At 44.8% G+C, this 20,760-nt stretch overlaps 1 protein-coding gene across 1 annotated transcript; it reads right to left on the minus strand.

Annotated features, from left to right (window-relative positions):
* Positions 1-454: 454 nt before the first annotated feature.
* Positions 455-20,678, minus strand: LOC137374728 (splicing regulator RBM11-like). The gene is made up of 5 exons (XM_068041288.1): positions 20,429-20,678; positions 17,143-17,305; positions 13,194-13,275; positions 11,523-11,628; positions 455-1,619 (listed from the first exon to the last, which is right to left on the minus strand). Exons 1-5 carry the CDS (start codon positions 20,519-20,521, stop codon positions 1,284-1,286), a joined length of 780 nt encoding a protein of 259 aa, XP_067897389.1. The 5' UTR covers positions 20,522-20,678; the 3' UTR covers positions 455-1,283.
* Between the last annotated feature and the right edge of the window lie 82 nt (positions 20,679-20,760).

Below are 20,760 nucleotides of genomic sequence, written 5' to 3' on the forward strand. Positions count from 1 at the left end.
GGGATGGTGCTGAAGGAGTCTTGGATGATCTGGTGAGTATGTCAGGCTGTTGCTTTGCTTGTCTGTGGGACAGCTCACCTCCAGCTGTTGGTGAGAAGGACTTTGCAGGGTTGACTGGGCAGCGTGTGCCTTTGTCCTTTCCAGTGTGTAGGGTGATGCGGCTGGTCCCGTCTGGTTTTATCTTCCTATTGGGGATGCAATGTCTCCAAGAGACATTCAACATATACAACAAACACTCTTTAAGTAAAACTATGACTTCCCACAATGCCAGTACATGTAGCAATCAGGTGAATATTTATGTGATGTTCACACTGTGCACTTTGCTTATTTCTGAAATGACACTTAAGTTTATATATATATTATGGGGCTGACTGGATTGCTTTGTGGAGAGCTGGCATGGATTCGATGGGCCGAATGGCCTCCTTCTGTACCATAAATAACTATGACAACAAAATAATTGTTCAAGGTAATGACTGAACCGTGTGCAACAGCATTTAATTTGCAAAACAGACAAAGGATTAGCCAGCTATGCATTTATTGGTATTCTCATATTTGCAGCAGGAATCCACAGTTGAAGGTAGTGTCAATCAGAGACAGACCTGGAACACTGCCAAACCATTCATCACATGCCACCTTCAAATGCAGTTCCTTGCTGGTAACAAGAGAATCAGTAAGTTTACCATATAGTTTCCCTAAGTGCAAGAGTTAATTACATACCATTCAGTCATACTGGTGCCATTGCAGAAAATTACACTGAAACCAATAAAGTATAAAGTTGCACAATGCACTACTCAAGTGATTTTCTTAATTAATCAACTCACATCGCTCCCTTTAGTGCTACCATCGGTGACAGCTGTAACCGCCAGAAATTTACTCCAGTTGTATACAGCTCTGAAGCTTCTCTCCAGATACATCACAAGGTTGGAGGATGTTAAATGTATTTCACAGTACAAGCGCAACAGGCATGAAATGTTTCAGAAGCCCATCAATCACTTTACTGAAACCCCCTGTGACAACACTATCACCGTTATTCCACGCATGTGACGCCAACACTCTCAAGCTATGTCCTCCACCTTCCCAATCTTACATCGGGCATGTGGATTTGGGCATCCAATCCAACTTGCTACCTGAAAATTTGTCAGAACATTTGTTTCTGGTTTTACGTTAGCTTATATTAAACTGGTCTGATTTCTCACATGTCTTTCACACACCTTTCTCAGAGGGCAAAGGTTACAGCTTCAATCCTTTGGCTCACCCACCACCATCCCACCCCCCACCCCCAGTCAGTATTTCTTCTTTTTGGATTTGTGCTTTTTGTACTGGTGCTCCCGCTGCTTGCTGGTGGCCTGGAGCTTCTCCCGGCTTCTGTTGTCGCTGTCGCTGTCCGACTCCCCCTCCTGCTCTCCTCCTCCGCTGCTAATGCAGCTGTTCCCATGGACTGGGTCTCTCTGCTGATGATTGTCCCAGGTGGTCTGATGCGGCCCGGCCATGAAGTCCTGCACTGGACTGAAATGGGGCATCTGAGCAGAGAGTCCCATCTGTTGTGCCATTGCCTGGTAATATTGCTGCTGGACCATCTGTGAATTGATGTGGTACTGCTGCAGCGCATAAGTGTTCATCTGAAAAGAAAAGTAAACCACCTTAAGAATGGTGAACCACCTTAAGATTTCTGCTCCCATCTCACCATGCCCCCCTCACCCCACCATAATTTCCACAGGGGCTGAATTTTTTCAGAGTTCGGTTTCGCAAGCTGCGGTTGCCCCTCAGGCAGCTTGGCCCTGAGACACCATTCTTCTTCCATGAGGACGGTCGGCAAGCAACAACCAGCTGTCCAACAATGGAGGGCATCACACAGCTCAAACACTACCTGACGACATCCCAACCTCAGCACAATGTGCAATGGTGGTGAAAGTGTTAAACATGATCATGGGATGGAAGCTGGAGAGACAAGAACACAAGGCCCAGGGAGTGATAATCAGTACATGCAAAGCACAGGCCCACAGCCAACCTTTAAGTACAGTGCACAGTTCTGAACTGTGTTACAGGACCTTGAAAGGTGAGTAACAAGGGACAAAGCAAGTCAATTAACAGAACTGTACACCTGGAGCCATGAGGAAAGAATAAGACTTGCATTTATATAGCACCTTTCACAATCTCAGGATGTCCCAAAGCGCTTTTCAGCCAATGAGCACTTTTGGAAATGTAGTCACTGTTGTAATGTAGGAAAAACAGGTTTATCTGCAGTCCAGATCCACCAGCATACCGGGGCTAAAAAGGGTTAAATTATGAGGATAGGTTGTATAGGCTAAACTTTTATTCCCTTGAGTATAAAAGATTAAAGGGGGATCTAAAGAGGTGTTTAAGATGATTAAAGAATTGGATAGAGAGAAACTATTTCCTCTGATGGAGAGGGTCCAGAACAAGGGGGCATAACTTTCAAATTAGAGCTAGGTCATTCGGAAGTGATATCAGGAAGAACTTCTTCATACAAAGGGTAGTGGAAATCTGGAGCTCACTCCCCCAAAAAGCTTTTGAGGCTGGGGATCAATTGAAAATTCCACAATGAGCTAGATTTGTGTGATGCAAGGATATAAAGGAAACGGAACCAAGGCAGGTAAGTAGTATTAAGATACAGATCAGCCATGATTTAATTGAATGGTGGTACAGGTTTCAGGGGCTGAATGGCCTACTCCTGTTCCTGTGCTCCTTCCTAGACCAGAACACCGAGAGGAACTCTCCTGCTCTTTAAATAATGTCATGGGATCTTTTACAGGGTCTTGGTTTAACGTTCACCCAAAAGACAGCACCTTTGACAGTGCTACACTCCTTCAGTCAACTTGGATTTTGTGCTCAAGCACCCAATGACTATGGATACTTAGGGGAAAACAGGTGATCTTATTGAGTCATTCAAGAAGTTAAGAACAACAGATAAACAGTATCCCACAGAGATGCTCAATACATGGTCTAGCTGAGCTTCGACTCCAAATTCTCAATCACTGATTGCCCATTTCCACTTCCGCCACCCAACCATATTCCACCACGACTGAAACCCTCATCTACGCTTCAGGTTGCCACAAAACTCAACCTCTCCAATGCCCTCCATGCTAGACAAACTTCAACTTGCCCACCGATAAGCTGCATGTACCCATCACATCTGCCCTCGCGGCCTTCTCTGGCTGCTTAAATCCACTGCTGAATGCACTGCATTTGAAATTCTGTCTTCTCCGCGGCCTTGCACTCATCCTACCTCTACAACCTCTTGAAGCCATATATCACATCCCTGATCTCCAGTACCTCCTCCCTCCTGTCACCAGTGGTGCATCAGCCATCTTATTTCCCCTTACACTTTAAATGTTATGTTCTAATGCAAATTTCTGTGTCAATGTTTAAAATTTAAAAAGAAATTTAAAACCCCAAAGCAGTCATTTGGAATATTTAAGCCCTCCAGCAATAAAATACTGGGGAACAGCTACTTAAATTACCTGTTTAAGAGTTTACCCTGTTTACTTAACAGAATTTTGATTTTATTGTCTTGAAGGAACACACTTTAGCAACAAAACTGTATTGTGCTTACATGGTTTAATGTTCCTGTCCTTATAATGTACCCACTGACAAAAGTGTATCCACTGACAAAATAAGTGCACCCTCATAAAACAGCATACCCACTGATAAAATGGTGCACCCTCAGATAAAATGATGTGCCCTCTGATAAGACAGCATGCCCTCTGATAAGATAGCGTGCCCTCTGACTTACCAATAGCAGCATCACGGAGGATTTTCTAGTATGTGTAAAAATGGTACATGTGCGTGCATTTTGTCCATCATACTCCAGATGTCACACTTTGTTACAGATGCAAAACAAGCTTTAAAAAGAGAAAGAAAGCCAGTCACCTAATGCTCTGACCTAGACCCTAAAACTGATGAGCATTTTCCAAACTACACTGTTCCCTCACACAACAATTAAACATAAATTGATCTTCCAGCCTGTGTTTAGTTCGCAACAATTAAACTTTATGGCCTTCATTAGTTGGCCTTCGCAGAATAATACATTGTGCATCACACTCTGGTCCTTATAAAACAGCATTTTATCATTGAATATTAATCAGCAAAAATGTTTTTCAGTCCCCGTTGTAATTTATTTTGATCTTAGCTTTCTGTTTCTTTTCATAAGCCTCACTCTACTTCCTCTCCTAGATATTGGTCAGTACTGCTGCTGGGGAACCTGTGGGTTTTTTTCTACATTGAGAGGCTGAAGGTGGGATAAATCAAGAACACCATGTTCAGGCGATGTTGCACTTGGGTTTTTTGAAAGCCTGTGAAAGGAAGCAGGGAAATCCTGGGCAAAAAAAGGAGTAGGAAATGCTATGTTGATTCTTGATTTCAAAACAGTAAGAATGCAGCAGTATTCCAGCGCCACTGACCGTGTAGCACTCCCTTAGCAACCTAGATTACATTCTAAAGTCTCTGCAGTGTGACTGACTCAGAACTGACAGAGTTACCACCAAGCCAAGGATCCACAGCTGAAAAGTCTGTATGCTTCTCCCAGGCTGGCGGACTAACCTGCCCCACATCTCCTGTTTTTAATCTCTTGCCTAACGCTATCCAGTAGCTGGCCTGTTGGGAAAGCGCACGTCTGCATCCTTACTACTGATTCCTCTGCAACTGGCTCAGGCTGAACCAGACTGTTCGTAATCTCGCACACTGTTCAGCCACAAGGTTCTCACCCCATATTCTCATCACAAATACCACCTACTTGCACTGCCTTGGTGCTGTATTCCCCCACCTCAGCCCACCTGCTACTGAAACCCTCATCATTCCTTTGTCACCTTCAGATTTGACTATCTTGATGCACTCCTGACCGGCCTTCCATCGTCCAAGTACCGTGAACTTCAGCGCATCTGCCCATAACCCAAGTTGCACAAAGTCCCGTTCACCCATTACCCCTGTGCTCGCTGACCTATACTGGCTTCTGGCCTCCAGTTTGAAACATGGGCATACAAGCTCTCTCAGAACGTAACTATCTTAAACTGGTTTCTGAGCTCTCGCAAAACTGATTCATTGTTTTCAGAGTATAAATTCAGGGGAGTCTCAGCACTGCTTGTCTGCACGGAGTGCTGCTGGAGAGCACAGAGTGTGAAGAAGGGAGTTTGGTAAGTGATGGAGTTCAGTAAGGAGGGGATCTACAAATAAACAGAAAATAAATGTAATTAAATTAACACAAAAAAATGGCAGGACAGGTGACGTCTTGCGGCTGCAGTATGTGGGGACTCCTGGATGCCGTGGAAATCCATGGCAACCATGTCTGTAGTGTCTGCGGCTTGAGGAGCTTCAGCTCAGAGTCATTGAGCTGGAGGCCGAGCTGCAGACACTGTGATGCATCAGGGAGGGGGAAAGTTACCTGGACACTTTGTTCCAGAAGGCAGTCACATCCTTTTGGAAAGGGTCATCTGTTTTGGTCAGTGGTGAGGGATAGGAGGGTGTGACTGTGAGTCAGGCCGGTAAGGGGATCAAGAAGGTAGAGGTGCAGGAGCCTCAGCCCTTCCAATTGTGCAACAAGTTCGAGGTTTGTGCAGCTTGTATGGACAAGAGCGAGGACTGTAATGTGAATGAGCAGACTGATCATTGCACCATTGTACAGGAAGCCATTCAAGTGGGCGGAGCAAAAAGGAATGTAGTTATAGTAGGGGACAGTATAGTGGGGCAGATTGACACGGTTCTCTGCAGCAAAGAGCGAGAGTCCAGAAGGCCATGTTGCCAGCCCGGTGCCAAGGTTTGGAGTATCTGCACAGGGCTGGAGAGGATCTTACAGTGGGAGGGGGAGGACCCAGTCGTCGTGGTCCATGTCGGTACCAACGATACAGACAAAACAAGGAAAGAGGTTCTGCATAGTCAAGTATGACGAGCTCGGCACCAAATTAAGACGCAGAATCTCAAAGGTAATAATCTCTGGATTATTACCTGAGCCACTTGTAAATTGGAGTAGGGCAAATAAAATTAGAGAAATGAATGCGTGGATCAAAGACTGGTGTGGTAGAAGTGGGTTCCGGTTCGTAGGTCACTGGCACCAGTACTGGGAAAAGTGGGGGCTGTACCGTTGGGACATTCTACACCTGAACCGTGCTGGGACCAGTGTTCTAGTGAGTCGCATAACTAGAGAATTAGAGAGGATTTTAAACTAAAAGTAGGGGCAAGGGATCAAATTTGGGAAGATGTGGTAAATCAAAGAGTCGAGGCAAGGCAACAGAGAAAGGAATTAATATAGGGAAAGATAAACAGACCGTGAGAGGAAAGGAAAGTTATTACAAATCTAAGAGTAAATCAGCAGACAAGGCTAGAGGTTACAAAAAGATTAAAAGGACAGAACTAAAGGCTCTGTATCTGAATGCACGCAGCATTCAAAACAAAACAGATGAACTGATAGCACAAATAGAAATAAATATGATCTGATAGCCATTACAGAGAAATGGCAGGATGGCATAGATTGGGACCTGAATATTGAAGGATACATGATATTTAGGAGGCACAGGAAGCTAAGTAAAGGTGAAGGTGTGGCTCTGTTCATTAATGATGGTATTAGCACAATAGAGAGGAATAACATAAATTCAGGAAACCAGGATGTAGAAGTGGTTTGGGTTGAGATGAGAATTGATATTGGCAAGAATTCACTTCTGAGAGTGGTGTACAGGCCCCCTAAAAGTAACCACATGGTAGGACAGGGTATAAAGGAAGAAATAATGGGTGCTTGTCAGAAAGGCACGGCGATAATCATGGGACATTTTAATCTACATATAGATTGGAAAAATCAGATAGGCAAAGGTAGCCTAGATGAGTTCATAGAATGTTTTCAGGATAGTTTCTTAGAACAGCACATTCTGGAGCCAACCAGAGAGCAGTCTATACTAGACCTGGTATTGTGCAACGACATAGGATTAATTAATGACCTCATAGTGAAGGTGCCCCCAGGCAGCAACGATCATAACATGACTAGTATTTTAAACGTAAATAAGGGCAATTACGAGGGCAGGAAAGCAGAGCTTGCAAAAGTGAACTGGCAAAGTAGGTTAAGGGATAGGTCAATAGACATGCAGTGGCAGACATTAAAGGGGATATTTCAGACTACACAGAATAGATCCATTCCAACGAGAAAGAAAAGTTCCAAGGTAAGGACCCACCATCCGTGTGGTTAACTAAAAAAGTTAAAGACAGTATCAAACTTAAAGAAAAAGCATATAATTGTGCAAAGATGGTGGCAGGTCAGAAGATTGGACAGAATATAAAAAGCAAAGAACGATTAAAAGATTAATAAGGAGGGAAAAATTACAGTACGAGAGAAAGCTGGCGAGAAATATAAAGACAGATAGAAAGAGTTTCTACAGATATTTAAAAAAGAGTTAACAAAGTGAGCGTTGGTCCTATACAAATTGAATCTGGGGAATTAATAAGGGAAAATAAGAAGATAGCAGATTGAACAGGTATTTTCCATCAGTCTTCACCATAGAGGATACAAGTAACATCCCAGAAATAGTTGTAAATCAGGAAATGAAAAGGAGGGAGGAACTCAGGAAAATTACAATCACCAGGGAATTGGTACTGAGTAAATTGTCGGAGCTGCGGGCTGACATTTCCTGATGGACTTTGTTACGACTGGGTGAGGAAGGGGTCTCAGGCTCCCCTCTTGTTCCTTTCCTGGTTTGGCCATAACAGGATTTAACTTTTAAAACGCAGTATTTTTAGCTTAACCCCTCAGAGTCCTTGCTTACTGCTCTCTAATTGTAATTGTAAAATAACCAATCAGACAGGTTTTCTTAGGTTTAAACAAGAAATATGTAATTTATTAACCTTATCACTCTAACTCAGTTAAAATTACTAAAAATATGCGATGCCACCATGCAGACGAAATAAGCACATGCACAAATAGATACAGAAGAGGAGAAAGAATAAAGGGCAGGATTTGGAGTAGTAAATGGAATTCAGTTACTGTCTTTAGCTTTGCTGTAAAGTAAAATCTTGCAGTTCTCGCTGGGGCCCAGTGCACACTTTCAAACTTGTTTCTCTGGTACCAGAAGGCTGAAGATGAAGAGGTCCTCTGTCTTGAGGCTTAAGCTACTTCCGTGAGCCCCTGGGACTTTGCTTGAGAGAGCGACAGACAGAGAGGTAGGGAGGGAGGGACCTTCTCTTTTGTCTTCAAGTTGCAGTCTGCCCAAACCTTTCTGTGAGGCACGATTCAACAGTCCCCAGTCTGGCCAGCAGGTAAGTCATGTGACCAGTTCTTTGTTTGAACGAAGCGACTCCTAACAATGTAGAGCATGTACAGAGCAATTGCAGACGTCATCAACGTGTACGAACATTTGCCAGCCTGCCAATATGAATGCGCGCATGCGGAGCATGACGTCACCGCGCGATGACGTCCTCACCCTTCAATAGCCGTCTCCATTCACCCGAACAGTACCCCACTCCTTCCCACTATCCCTGCTTCAAATGCCGCTTCACCCAGCTCGATCCCCGCCATGCCACTTGCTACCCCCACCTGCTTTCCCCTACCGCTCAGCTACTCGCTTCCGCCCCCCTGGCCACATTCCCCCCTCGGCCACTTGCTCCAGGCCTCCCCGCTTCCTCCCTCTCAGTCAGCTGCTAACTCCAGGCCGCGCCGCTTCCCTCCACACGGCCACTCACTTCCACGTCGCCCCGCCACCCCTCGCAGCCCACCTCGCTTCTTCGGGCGGCGGGGCTGGGAATGATTGAACATGGGAGCGAGTGGCCAAGAGGAGGGAAGCGGTGTGGTCTGGAGCTAGCGGTTGGGGGGGGGAGGGGGTGGTTGCAGGATGTGAGCGGCTGGAGAGCGGGTTGGGGGGAGAAGCGGGGAGCGAGCAGCAGAAGTAGGGGTAGTGGCAAGGCCGCAACAAGTGGCTAAGGGAAGGCAGCGGGGTGCCAGCGGCGAGACCACAGGTGCAGGAGGGGGTGGCAAAGTGAAGCGCAATGGTAGAAGGGAGCGGGGGACTGTTGGGGGTTGGATGGAGGCAGCGATGGCAGCCATTGAGGGGATTTTGGGGTTGAATTTGTTTTTTGTGATAAATTGAGCAGCGCCATCTTTAATCCTGGCAGTTGCCTGAGACGTCGCAGACAGTGACGTTTCAGTGGAAGAGGCTGCAATTGTGCATTTGCTGGTACTGCGCCACCTAGTGGTTGCTTTGTCAGCAAATGCAGTCTTGTTTGAAACAGCATCTTCTCGGGAGAATTGCTGATTCTTACTAGACACACTCAGTGGAGGGAGTGGAGTGCTGTCTCTTACAAGGTCAATGGCTTGCAATGTCCTTTGATCATCACTATTGACAAAACCCATCTCGCTACTTGAATCAGGGAGCACTCCCATTGTCTCTCTATGTAACTGTCTCTCAGAATGCAAACGTACAGCCATGTTTAGCTGTTCAGCTCTGTGGTCCTTTTAAACAAGTTATGCTCAATGTCCAGTAAAAAGTTCAAGTAGTGTTCCATATGACAAAATTAATATGTTTCCATTGGACTGGTATGGTTTCCGTCACAACTTCATCCTAGGGTGTTAAAAGAAGTGGCTAGTGAGATAGCTGCTGCGCTGGTTTTGATTTTCCAAAATTCCCTAGATTCAGGGAAGGTTCCATTAGATTGGAAAATAGCGAATGTAACACCTTGATTCAAAAAGGGAGAGAGATAGAAAGCAGGAAACTACATGCCAGTTAGCTTAACATCTGTCATTGGGAAAATGTTAGAACCTATTATGAAAGATGTTATAGCAGGGCACTTAGAAAAATTCAAGGTAATCAGGCAGAGTCAACATGGTTTTGTGAAAGGGAAATCATCTTAATCAATTTATTGGAGTTCTTTGAAGTTGTAACATGTGCTGTGGATAAAGGGGAACTGGTGGACATATTATACATAGATTTCCAGAGGCATTTGATAAAGTGCCACATCGAAGGTTATTGCAGAAAATAAAAGCTCATGGTGTAGGGGGCAACAAATTGACATGGATAGAAGATTGGCTGGCTAACAGTAAACAGAGAGAAGGCATAAATGGACCATTTTCTGGTTGGCAAGATGTAACGAGTGGTGTGCCACAGGTATCAGTGCTGGGCCCTCAACTTTTTACAATTTACATAAATCACCTGGATGAAGGGACCAAAGGTATGGTTGCCAAATTTTCTTATGACACAAAGATAGGTCGGAAAGTAATTTGTGAAGAGGACATAAGGAGGCTACAAAGGGATATGGATAAGTTAAGTGAGTGGACAAAGATCTGGCAAATGGAGTATAATGTAGGAAAATGTGAAATTGTCTATTTTGGAAGGAAGAATAAAAAAGCATATTCTCTAAATGTTGAGAGATTGCAGAGCTCTGAGATGCAGAGGGATCTGGGTGTCCTAGTGCATGAATTTCCAAAGGTTCGTATGCAGGTACAGCACATAATTAGGAAAGCTAATAGAACGTTATCATTTATTGAAAGGGAAATTGAATACAAAAGTAGGGAGGTTATGCTTCAGCTATACAGTGCATTGATGAGACATCTGTAGTACTATGCACAGCATCGGTCTCCTTATTTAAGGATGTAAATGCGGTGGAAGCAGTTGAGGGAAGGGTTACTGGACTTATACCTGGAGTGGGCAGTTTGCCTTATGAGGAAAGGCTGGACAGGCTAGGTCTGTATCCGCTGGAGTTTAGAAGAGTAACAGGCAACTTGATTGAAACATATAAAATCCTGAAGGTCTTGACAGGGTGGATGCGGCAGGCTGTTTCCTCTTGTGGGAGAAATAGAACTAGGGGTCACTGTCTAAAAATAACGGGTCATCCATTTAAGACAGAGATGAGGAGAATTTTTTTCTCTCAGAGGGTCATGAGTCTTTCAAACTCTCTTCCTCAAAAGGTGGTGGAAGCAGAGTCTTTGAATATTTTTAAGGCAGAGATAGATAGATTCTTGATAAGCAAGGGGGCGAAAGATTATCGGGGGTAGGCGGGAATGTGGACTTGAGGTTACAATTAGATCAGCCATTACCTTATTGAATGGCAGAGCAGGCTCAAGGGGCCAAGTAGCCTACTCCTGCTCCTAATTCGTATGTTCGTACACTTTCAATTTAAAATTCCCATTCTTGTGTTGAAACCTCTTCACGGCGTCACCCTTTTCACTCTCTGTAAACTCTGCCATCCCTGGAGCCCTCACCACAAAATTCTCTGCTCCTCTGGCTCTTTGCCCCACCATCTCAGAGACCTCAGGCTTTGTAACTCCTCCTTAAACCTCTCTCCTCTCCTTTAACGATCCTCCTTCCAACCCACTTCTTGGACCAAGCTTTGATCACCCATCCTCATAGTTCCTTCTTTGGCTCAGCATCCATTTTTGTCCTCTGTGAAGCACCTTAGGATATTTCTCCTACATTAAAGTCACTATATAAATGCAAGTTCATAAAGAATACAGTCCTTGAAAGTGGCTGGTTACCTACAAAACCAGGCTTTAGGCCAGACAGACCTCAAGTTTCCAATTCACAGTCCTTCATACTCACTATAGCTTGCCAGTAGTAAGGGTCAGGGGTGCTGAAGTTGTTGTTCATAGAATATGATGGAGTCAGACACAGTGAAGAACTTGGTTTATCTTGGAATGGAGGGTTCCTAAAACAATACACAGTGAATGCATTAACAGGAGACTAAGGGACGCCAGGGCACAAATGTGCATCACCCTCTGTGTTCATTGGCCTCAATTTTCAAATTTTCATACTGGTTCTCAAAACCCTCCATGACCTCACCCCTTCCCTATCTTTGTAACCTTCTCCAGCTCTATAACCCTCCAAGATCTCTGTACTCCTCCAATTCTGGCCTCTTGCACATCCTCAATTTTCATCACACCACCACTGGTGGTGATCTTCAGCTGCCTAAGCCCTGTGGGTCTGGAATTCTCCCCCTAAACCTCTCCGTCTTTCTCCCGTTTTCTTAAAACCTATCTCTGATCAAGCTTTTGGTCACCTGCCCTAATATCACCTTTATCACATTAAGACGCTATATAAATGCAAGTTGTTACATATATAGAATTACATAGAATGTACAACATAGAAACAAACCATTCAGCCCAACCAGTCAGTGCTGCTGTTTATACTCCACGAGTCTCCTCTCATTCCATTTACCTAATCTCAGCCTTGCAGAAAATCTTTCTATTCCTTTTTCTCACATATATTCATTGAGTTCACTTTTGAAAGCACCCAAGCTCTAAGCCTAAACCATTTCCTGTGGTAGAAAATAAAAGAAAAATACTGCAGATGCTGGAAATCTGAAATAAAAACGTGCTGGAAACACTCAGCACATCAGGCAGCATCTGTGCAGAAAGAAGCAGAGATAACGTTTCAGGTGACCTTTCTTCAGAACCCGGGAGTTCTGATTAATGGGCACGGGGGGGGGGGAACGGCTGCTATTCTGTCATTTACACCTCATCCAGACATCTTGTTTCTTCACTTGTCCCATTGCTTCCCGCTTTGTAGCTTGAAACCTTGTCATTTAATCTCTCCTGCCCTCCACCCTATCACAGACCTTCCCTTTTGTTCTTCTTCCCTCCCTCCCCCACTTTTACTTGCTCAAAACCTATTACATTTCTAACTTTTGCCAGTTCTGACAAAGGGTCTCGGAGACCGAAATGTTAACGGTTTCTCTCTCCACAGATGCTGCCTGACCTGCTGAGTATTTCCATCATTTTCTTTTGTTTCAGATTTCCAGCATCTGCAATATTTTGCTTTTGTGAAACTTTGGCTGACTTCCTCCAAAAATTGTTTGGAGATGCTGGACAGGACTCTGGTGAGACAATTCCACCTTTTGATTTTTGTCCCCTCTGCAATCAACAATGGGGAAGTACCTGGCTTTCAATCAGTGCCTTGTGACAGCAGCACACCTGAGATAGGAAACTCAGTGATATGGAATTATTGAACCCAGGCTGGCCCACACACTGATGTTCCAACGCATGTGAAACCAAAGTACCAGGGTGGATCTTTGCATTTGATTAATATATATTTCCCTCTGCTCCAGTCCCTCTTCCTCTCCTGAAAGTGCTGCTTCTTGCATTCCTCATACAATAGCTTGGACAGTGTCAGCAGGTTATTTGACAGTGTGAAGTACCATACCCAATAATCTCGAGCAAGTGCGAAAGGACCTCACCTTTCTCTTTATAATGATGGCAAAGGTTCTTACTGTACCTGCAGTTGTCTTGTAGTGCTCGGCACTGAGTGCTGTCCACTCCCGGGGGTGCTGTGCTTGGGTCCACTGTGTGGGAGCTCCCTGAAACACAGACACACACAGCTGCCCTGATACCTTCTCAAACACAGTAAGATCATAAGAAATAGGAGCAGGAGTAGGCCATTCAGCCTCTCAAACCTGCTCCGCCATTCAATAAGATCATGGCTGATCTGATTGTGGCCGTAACACCACTTTTGTGCCTGCCCCCCATAACCCTTGGCACCCTTATAGATCAAAATTCTGTCTAATTCAGCTTTGAACATATTCAATGACCCAGCCTTCACTGTTCTCTGGGGAAGAGAATTCCATAGATTAATGACCTTCTGAGAGAAGAAATTCCTCCTCATCTACGCCTTAAAAGGTAATAGGTTCCCTCTATCTAGCCTACCAACGCCTTTAATCATCTTAAACATCTCAACTTGATCCCCCCCCTTAAATTCCTTCAGTCTCTGGGTCAAAAACCTGAACCTACCTTCCTAACATGGACTGCAGCGGTTAAGCGGTGGCTCATCACGACCTTCTCAAGGGCAAATAGGAATGGATGCCAGCAACACTCACATCCCATGGATGAAGAAAAAATATATAGATTTAACACTAAATCTGCAGTAGTTATAGGGTTAACAAGAGTGGCATCATTCTCCGAGTGCTGCACAAGCAGGAATCAGGAATGGTGCCAGCTACTTTGGGTGTAAAAAGGGAGTGGCGGGATAATGAATAGCACTCTCTGTAATAAATGTCGAAGAAAGATAGGTTAAGTGAAGGCCATGTCAGAGAGCTGTGGTCAGTCATGTAGAGAGAATAACCAACAAAGAGTAACAGTAGTACACATGTATGCTTGGGGAACGGGAGCAGTAACATCACTTGATGCAGTGACACATCAAGCAAATGTACTAACTGCACCTTGATCGAACACGCTGATGTAGCAACTTTACATCAGGGAGACATAAATTAGCATAACGAACCCTATAAAGACACAGCACACCAAAGCTCTTTAGGGACTTTTATCTAGTCTTGCTTAGACTAGCACAAGCACTCCAGACGACACACATGCAGGGCTTGAAGAGTCAAATATACGCGACTTTTTCTTGGTACCAATCTCATGGACACCCCACATAATGGTTAATATCAATGTTTCGATCAGCAGAGGTACTAATCAGACATCTCAGTATTCCCTGGTCCATTAACTTCTATTAAAGGGAACGGTTATATGACATTATCCGATAAAACTACTCTATAAAACAAACATTGTCTCAAGGGATTAATAGAAATATCGATTTTCTCATTAAACCTAGTGAGTAGAATATTGTTTTTCTCAATGACAGAACTGTCATCTCCGAGTCAGGAGGTTGTAGATTCAAACCTCACTCTAAGACTTGAGCACATAATCTATACCGACAGGACTGAAGGAATGCAGCATTGATGGAGGTGCCGTCTTTCAGATGAGACTTTTTAATTTATTATTCGCTTGTGGGATGTGGGCGTCGCTGGCTAGGCCAGCATTTACGAACATACGAATTAGGAGCAGAAGTAGGCCACTCGGCCCCTCGAGCCTGCTCCGCCATTCGATAAGTTCATGGCTGAACTGATCAAAAATCTATCTACCTCTGCCTTAAAAATATTCAAAGACTCTGGTTCCACCGCCTTTTGAGGAAGAGAGTCCCAAAGACTCACAACCCTCTGAGAGAAAAACATTCTCATCTCTGTATTAAATGGGCAACCTGTTATTTTTAAACATTGACCCCTAGTTCTAGATTCCCCCACAAGGGGAAACATTCTTTTCAAATCCACCCTGTCAAGACCCCTCAGGATTTTATTTGTTGCCCATTCCTAATTGCCCTTGACAAATGAGTGGGCTTGCTAAGCCATTTCAGAGGGCATTTTTAAGAGTCAATCACATTGCTGTGGGCCTGGAGTCACACATGGGCCAGACCAGGTAAGGATGGCAGATTTCCGTCCCTAAAGCACATTAGTGAACCAGGTGGGTTAAACTGAGGTCCCACTGATCGGGTGGATTTAAAAGATGCACTTTTCAAAGAAGGTTCTCCCAGAGTCTTGGCCAGCATCCCTCTGTCGACCAATACGACTGAAACAGATAAACCAGAATATTTTTTAAAAGGTGTGAAATTTTTAAGTGTTGGTGTTCAAAGATATTTGGGTGTGCTTGTACAAGGAACACAAAAGTTTAACATGCAAGTACAGCAAGCAATTAGGAAAGGAAATAGCATGTTGGCCTTTATTGCAAGGAGATTAGAGTACAGGAATAAAGAAGTCTTGCTGCAATTGTACAGGGTTTTGGTGAGACCACATCTGGAGTGCTGTGTGCAGTTTTGAGTTCCACATTTAAGAAAGGATAGACTTGCACTGGAGGCAGTGCAGAGAAGGTTCCCTAAATTGGTCCATGGGATGAGGGGGTTGCCCTTTGAAGAGAGGCTGAGTAAATTGGGCCGATACTCTATGGAGCTTAGAAGGAGAGGCAATCTCATTGAAACATACAAGATTCTGAAGGGGCTGGAAAAGGTAGACACTGAGAGATTGTTTCCCCTGGTTGGGGAATCTAAAATACAGGGGGCACAGACTCAGGATATGGGGCCGATTTATTTAGGACTGAGATGAAGGAGAAATTACTTCACACAAAGGGTTGTCAATTTTTGGAATTCTCTACCCCAGAGGATTGTGGATGTTCCAACGTTGAATACATTTAAAGCTGGGAGAGACAGATTTCTGGTCTCTCAGGGAATCAAGGAATATGGCGAATGGGCGGAAAACTGGAGTTGAAGCCTAAGATCAGCTATGATTGTACTGAATGGCGGAGCAGACTCGATGAGCCAAATGGGCTACTCCTGCTCCTATTCCTTGTGTTCTTGTATTAACTGGCCATTTATTGTTGCTGGGATATTGCTGTGAACAAGACAGCTATTGTGTTCATCTGTAGTCACAGTAGTGACTATAGTTGGTGTAAAGTACTTTAATTCTTGGCCTAGAATATAATCTGTTACTTATAGATCAGGATTAAATGCCTTGACTGATTTTTCTCCTCCCAAAATTGAGGGGATTGAGATCAATGGAAGCACCTTGATTGGTGTCAGCCGTGATACAGTGAGTAGCACTCTCACCCGACTCAGAAGGTCGAGAGTTCAAGTTCCACTCCAGAGAATTGAGCACACAATCTAGGCCATCACCCCAGTCCAGTACTGATGGAGTACTGCACTATCGGAGGTGCGGTCTTTCAGATGAGGCATTAAACTGAGGCCCCAACAGCCTCTCAAGTGAATGTTGAAGATCCCATGGCCTCTATGAAGAGGAGGAGGAGGGGAGTTCTCCCTGGTGTCCTGGCCAATATCTATCCTTTAACCAATACCATTAAAATAGATCACATTTTGCTGAATGAGGGACTTTGTAATGTACAAAATGGCTGCCATGTTTCCTACATTACAACAGCAACCCACCCTTCGTAAGTACTTCATTGGCTATAAAGTGCTTTGGGACATCTTGAGGTGGTGAAAGGAGCTATCTAAATGCAAGTTTTTCTTTTTTGACTACCACTACCGAGATGCTCTGATCTGTAGTGGCTCAGTGCTATGTGGCATTCTCACTTGACATGGAAGAAAAGAACGTTCTCAAATTGCAATAGAACTAATTACCTAGTTAATTCTCTTTTCCAACTTCTGGACTTCCTCAATATACATTGCGTTCACTGATTGTAATGGCCGCCAGAGTTGCAGCTCTCTGACCGATGGGCTGCTTGTTCGAGACAGCCAAGAGAACCCAACCAGCTGTCTTGATAGGCAGAACATTGTGCTCCCTCCAAATACTGACAGAGATCAGGAACTCTAAAAATCACTAGCAGCAACCCATTCCATGCCAACGAACACTGCCTTATTCATTAAAATGCAGAACCGCATGACATACCAGAGCGATACTGCAGATTTAGCGGTCTACCGTATAACCTGATTCCGTTTAGCAAGGTGATAGCATATGGCACGGACTCCGTGTGCTTGAAACAGACGAATCCGTAGGTCTTCTGTCTGCCATCCTTGTCTTTGGCTATGTGCACCTTGGTCAATGGCCCAGCCTGCAATCACACAAAGCACCAGTCATAAGGCTTAGTAACTTTAATGGTACTTCACCCTGCTGTTACCATGATAGAATCTTGCAGCACAGAAGGAGGCACTTTTCAAAACAGATCTGAATACTTGAAGGGGAAGAATTTGCAGGGCTATGAGAAAAGAGTGGCAATAATTAGGTAGCTGTATCAAAGAGCTGGCACAGACACGATGGACTGAATGGCCTCCTTCTGGACTGTATTACTATATGATTCTATAGCAGCTTTAACAAAACAAAATGCCCCAAGGTGCTTCACAGGAGCACTTGGTGCGAGTTAAGACACGGGCAGCAGAGTTTTGGATGACCTTACGGAGGGTAGAATGTGGGAGACCAGCCAGCAGTGTGTAGGAATAGAGGTAACAAAAGCATAAATGAGGGTTTCTACAGCAGATGAGCTGAGACAGGAGCGAAGTCAGGCGATGTTACGGAGGTGGAAATAGGCGGTCTTAGTGATAGTGAACTAGAGAGGTTCCTGTCAGCAAACGGGATTTAGAATTATTAGAACTACACTGTAGATAGGTGGGCTAGATGGACCCAAGGTCTTCTGCCTGAAACTGTTGCTATGTGCTGTGAACCACAGTTCCAGTGGATGAGAGCAAGGCCATTTCACAGGTGTTTATTAAAATATGAGTCAGTGTTTGTGTCGCAGCATCTTTCTGGGACCAACAGAGGGAGCTGCCGATCAGAAGCCTCTGCAAGGGAAAGAGAATTTTATTTAGAATTATTAAAATATATTATTAAAACATTACAATAGCACAGAAACAGGCCATTTGGCACAACAGTTAGTGTTTGTGCTCCATACTTCCACCCTTCTTCATCTAACCCCATCAACATAACCAGTTATTCCTTTCTCCCTCATGCATTTATCCACTTTTCCCATAAGTGCATCTATGTTATTCACCTCAACCACTCCCTCTGGGAGCAAGTGCCACATTCACACCTTTCTCTGCATAAAGATGTTTTTCTTAAAATCCTTCGTGTTCCTCTGAATCTGGCCTCTTGTGCATCCCCAGTACCTCCACTCCATCAATGGCACCCATACCCCGTGGTCTGGAATTCTGTCTCTAAACCTCTCCGCCTCTCTACTTGTCTCTCCTCAAACCAATCTCTTTGGTTGCGATTTTGGTCAGCCCATCACCAAACTCCACTCCTAACCTCCTTGGACGCAGTGCCCATTTTTACTTGATTACACTTCAGTGCAGTACCTTTAAGTGTCAGTCGTGGCTCAGCGGGGAGTACTCTCGTCCAAGTCACAACGATGCGGGTTCAGGCCTCACTTTAGAGACTTTTCTCGGGGAGAGGGGTATTTAACAAAAAGGGGTCAGTTTTGAGGGTTGTGTCCTCGGGGGATGGGAGATTTTTCTGGGCATGTGGGTTTGGTGTAAGGGGTATTTTCAAGGAGTGTGGATTTGGGGGTTACTTTCAAGTGTTTTTTTGGGGGGGGGGGGGAATTTGTTTTTCAGCGGGTAAGTGATTTCTGCGGATATTTTTAAGGGAGTGAGTGGAGGGACATTTCTAAGGATATTTCCAGAGAGTTTTCTCAGGTGTATTTTTATTGGGTATATTTTAGAGGGGGTGGTCCTCAGGCAGTGAGTAGGTTTGGGAACCTATTCAGGGGAAGGTTTTTCCTGGGGTATAGTTTCATGGGGTTATTTTTATTGTGTGTTGTCAGGGGAGAGTGGGTTTGGGGTATAGCTGTATAAAATGCTAGTCAGGCCACAGCTGGAGTACTGTGTACAATTCTGGGCACCACACTATAGGAAGTATGTGATTGCACTGGAGAGGGTGCAGAGGAGATTCACCAGGATGTTGCCTGGGCTGGAGCATTTCAGCTACGAAGAGAGACTGAAAAGGCTAGGATTATTTTCCTTAGAGCAGAGAAGGCTGAAGGGAGACATGATGGAGGTATACAAAATTATGAGGGGCATTGATAGGATAGATAGGAAGAAACTTTTTTCCTTAGCGGAGGGGCCAATATCCAAGAGGCATAGATTTAAGGTGAGGGGCAGGAGGTTTAGAGGGGATTGGAGGAAAAAAAATTTCACCCAGAGGGTGGGTGGAATCTGGAAGGCACTGCCTGAAGAGGTGGTCGAGGCAGGAACCCTCACAACATTTAAGAAGTATTCAGATGAGCACTTGAAACGCCATAGCATACACGGCTACGGGCCAAATGCTGGAAAATGGGATTAGAACAGTTAGGTGCTTGATGGCCGGCACGGACACGATGGGCTGAAGGGCCTGTTTCTGTGCTGTATAACTCTATCACATTTTCAGAGGTAATTTTTTAGGGGTGGGGTTTGAGGGGTATATTCTATGGGAGGATTTCAGGGCAGGTTCTCTGGGGGAGTGGGTTTGAGGGGTATATATTTAAGGGGGTTTTCATGGGTATATTTTATGGGAGTATTTCAGGACAGGTTCTCTGGGGAGTGGGTTTGAGGGGTATATATTTAAGGGGGTTTTCATGGGTATATTTTATGGGAGTATTTCAGGGCAGGTTCTCTGGGGAGTGGGTTTGAGGGGTATATATTTAAGGGGGTTTTCATGGGTATATTTTATGGGAGTATTTCAGGACAGGTTCTCTGGGGAGTGGGTTTGAGGGGTATAAATTTAAGGGGGTTTTCAGGGGTATATTTTATGGGAGCATTTCAGGACAGGTTCTCTGGGGAGTGGGTTTGAGGGGTATATATTTAAGGGGGTTTTCAGGGGTATATTTTATGGGAGCATTTCAGGACAGGTTCTCTGGGGAGTGGGTTTGAGAGTTATATATTTAAGGGGGTTTTCAGGGGTATATTTTAGGGGAGTATTTCAGGACAGGTTCTCTGGGGAGTGGGTTTGAGGGGTATAAATTTAAAGGGGTTTTCATGGGTATATTTTATGGGAGCATTTCAGGACAGGTTCTCTGGGGAGTGGGTTTGAGAGTTATATATTTAAGGGGGTTTTCAGGGGTATATTTTATGGGAGTATTTCAGGACAGGTTCTCTGGGGAGTGGGTTTGAGGGGTATTTGAAGGATGGGAGGATTTTCTGGGTTTAGAGTTGGTGTTATTTATCTGCCGCCGCTCCAGGATTTATTTATTTATTTAGCCTTTTACCTGCAGGAAAAGCTCGAACAGGATCTCCTCCCGGGTGCTGCTGTCCAGGTTCCCCACAAATATCGTTCTGTCCGCCTCGTCCTGTTTACTCATCCCGATCCAGGCCCCGGCTCCCCTCCCTCACTCAGCCGGCCCAAACCCCCTCCCTCTCCGGGCTACCATCAATCCACGGGTCGAGGCCGCGCTGCCATCGCCCCAACGTCTGCCGCGAATCCCTGGTTCACAACCAGGAGCCCTCCAGGCCAGAAGGGGGCACTAAAAGGGGAGGACTCCCCTCACCGTTAGCGGGCGAAGTCCTCCAGACGGCAGGGGGAGCTGTGTGGGAATGACTC

This window comes from Heterodontus francisci, chromosome 10, assembly GCF_036365525.1.
Source record: "Heterodontus francisci isolate sHetFra1 chromosome 10, sHetFra1.hap1, whole genome shotgun sequence".
In the NCBI taxonomy this organism is placed as follows: Eukaryota; Metazoa; Chordata; class Chondrichthyes; order Heterodontiformes; family Heterodontidae; genus Heterodontus; species Heterodontus francisci.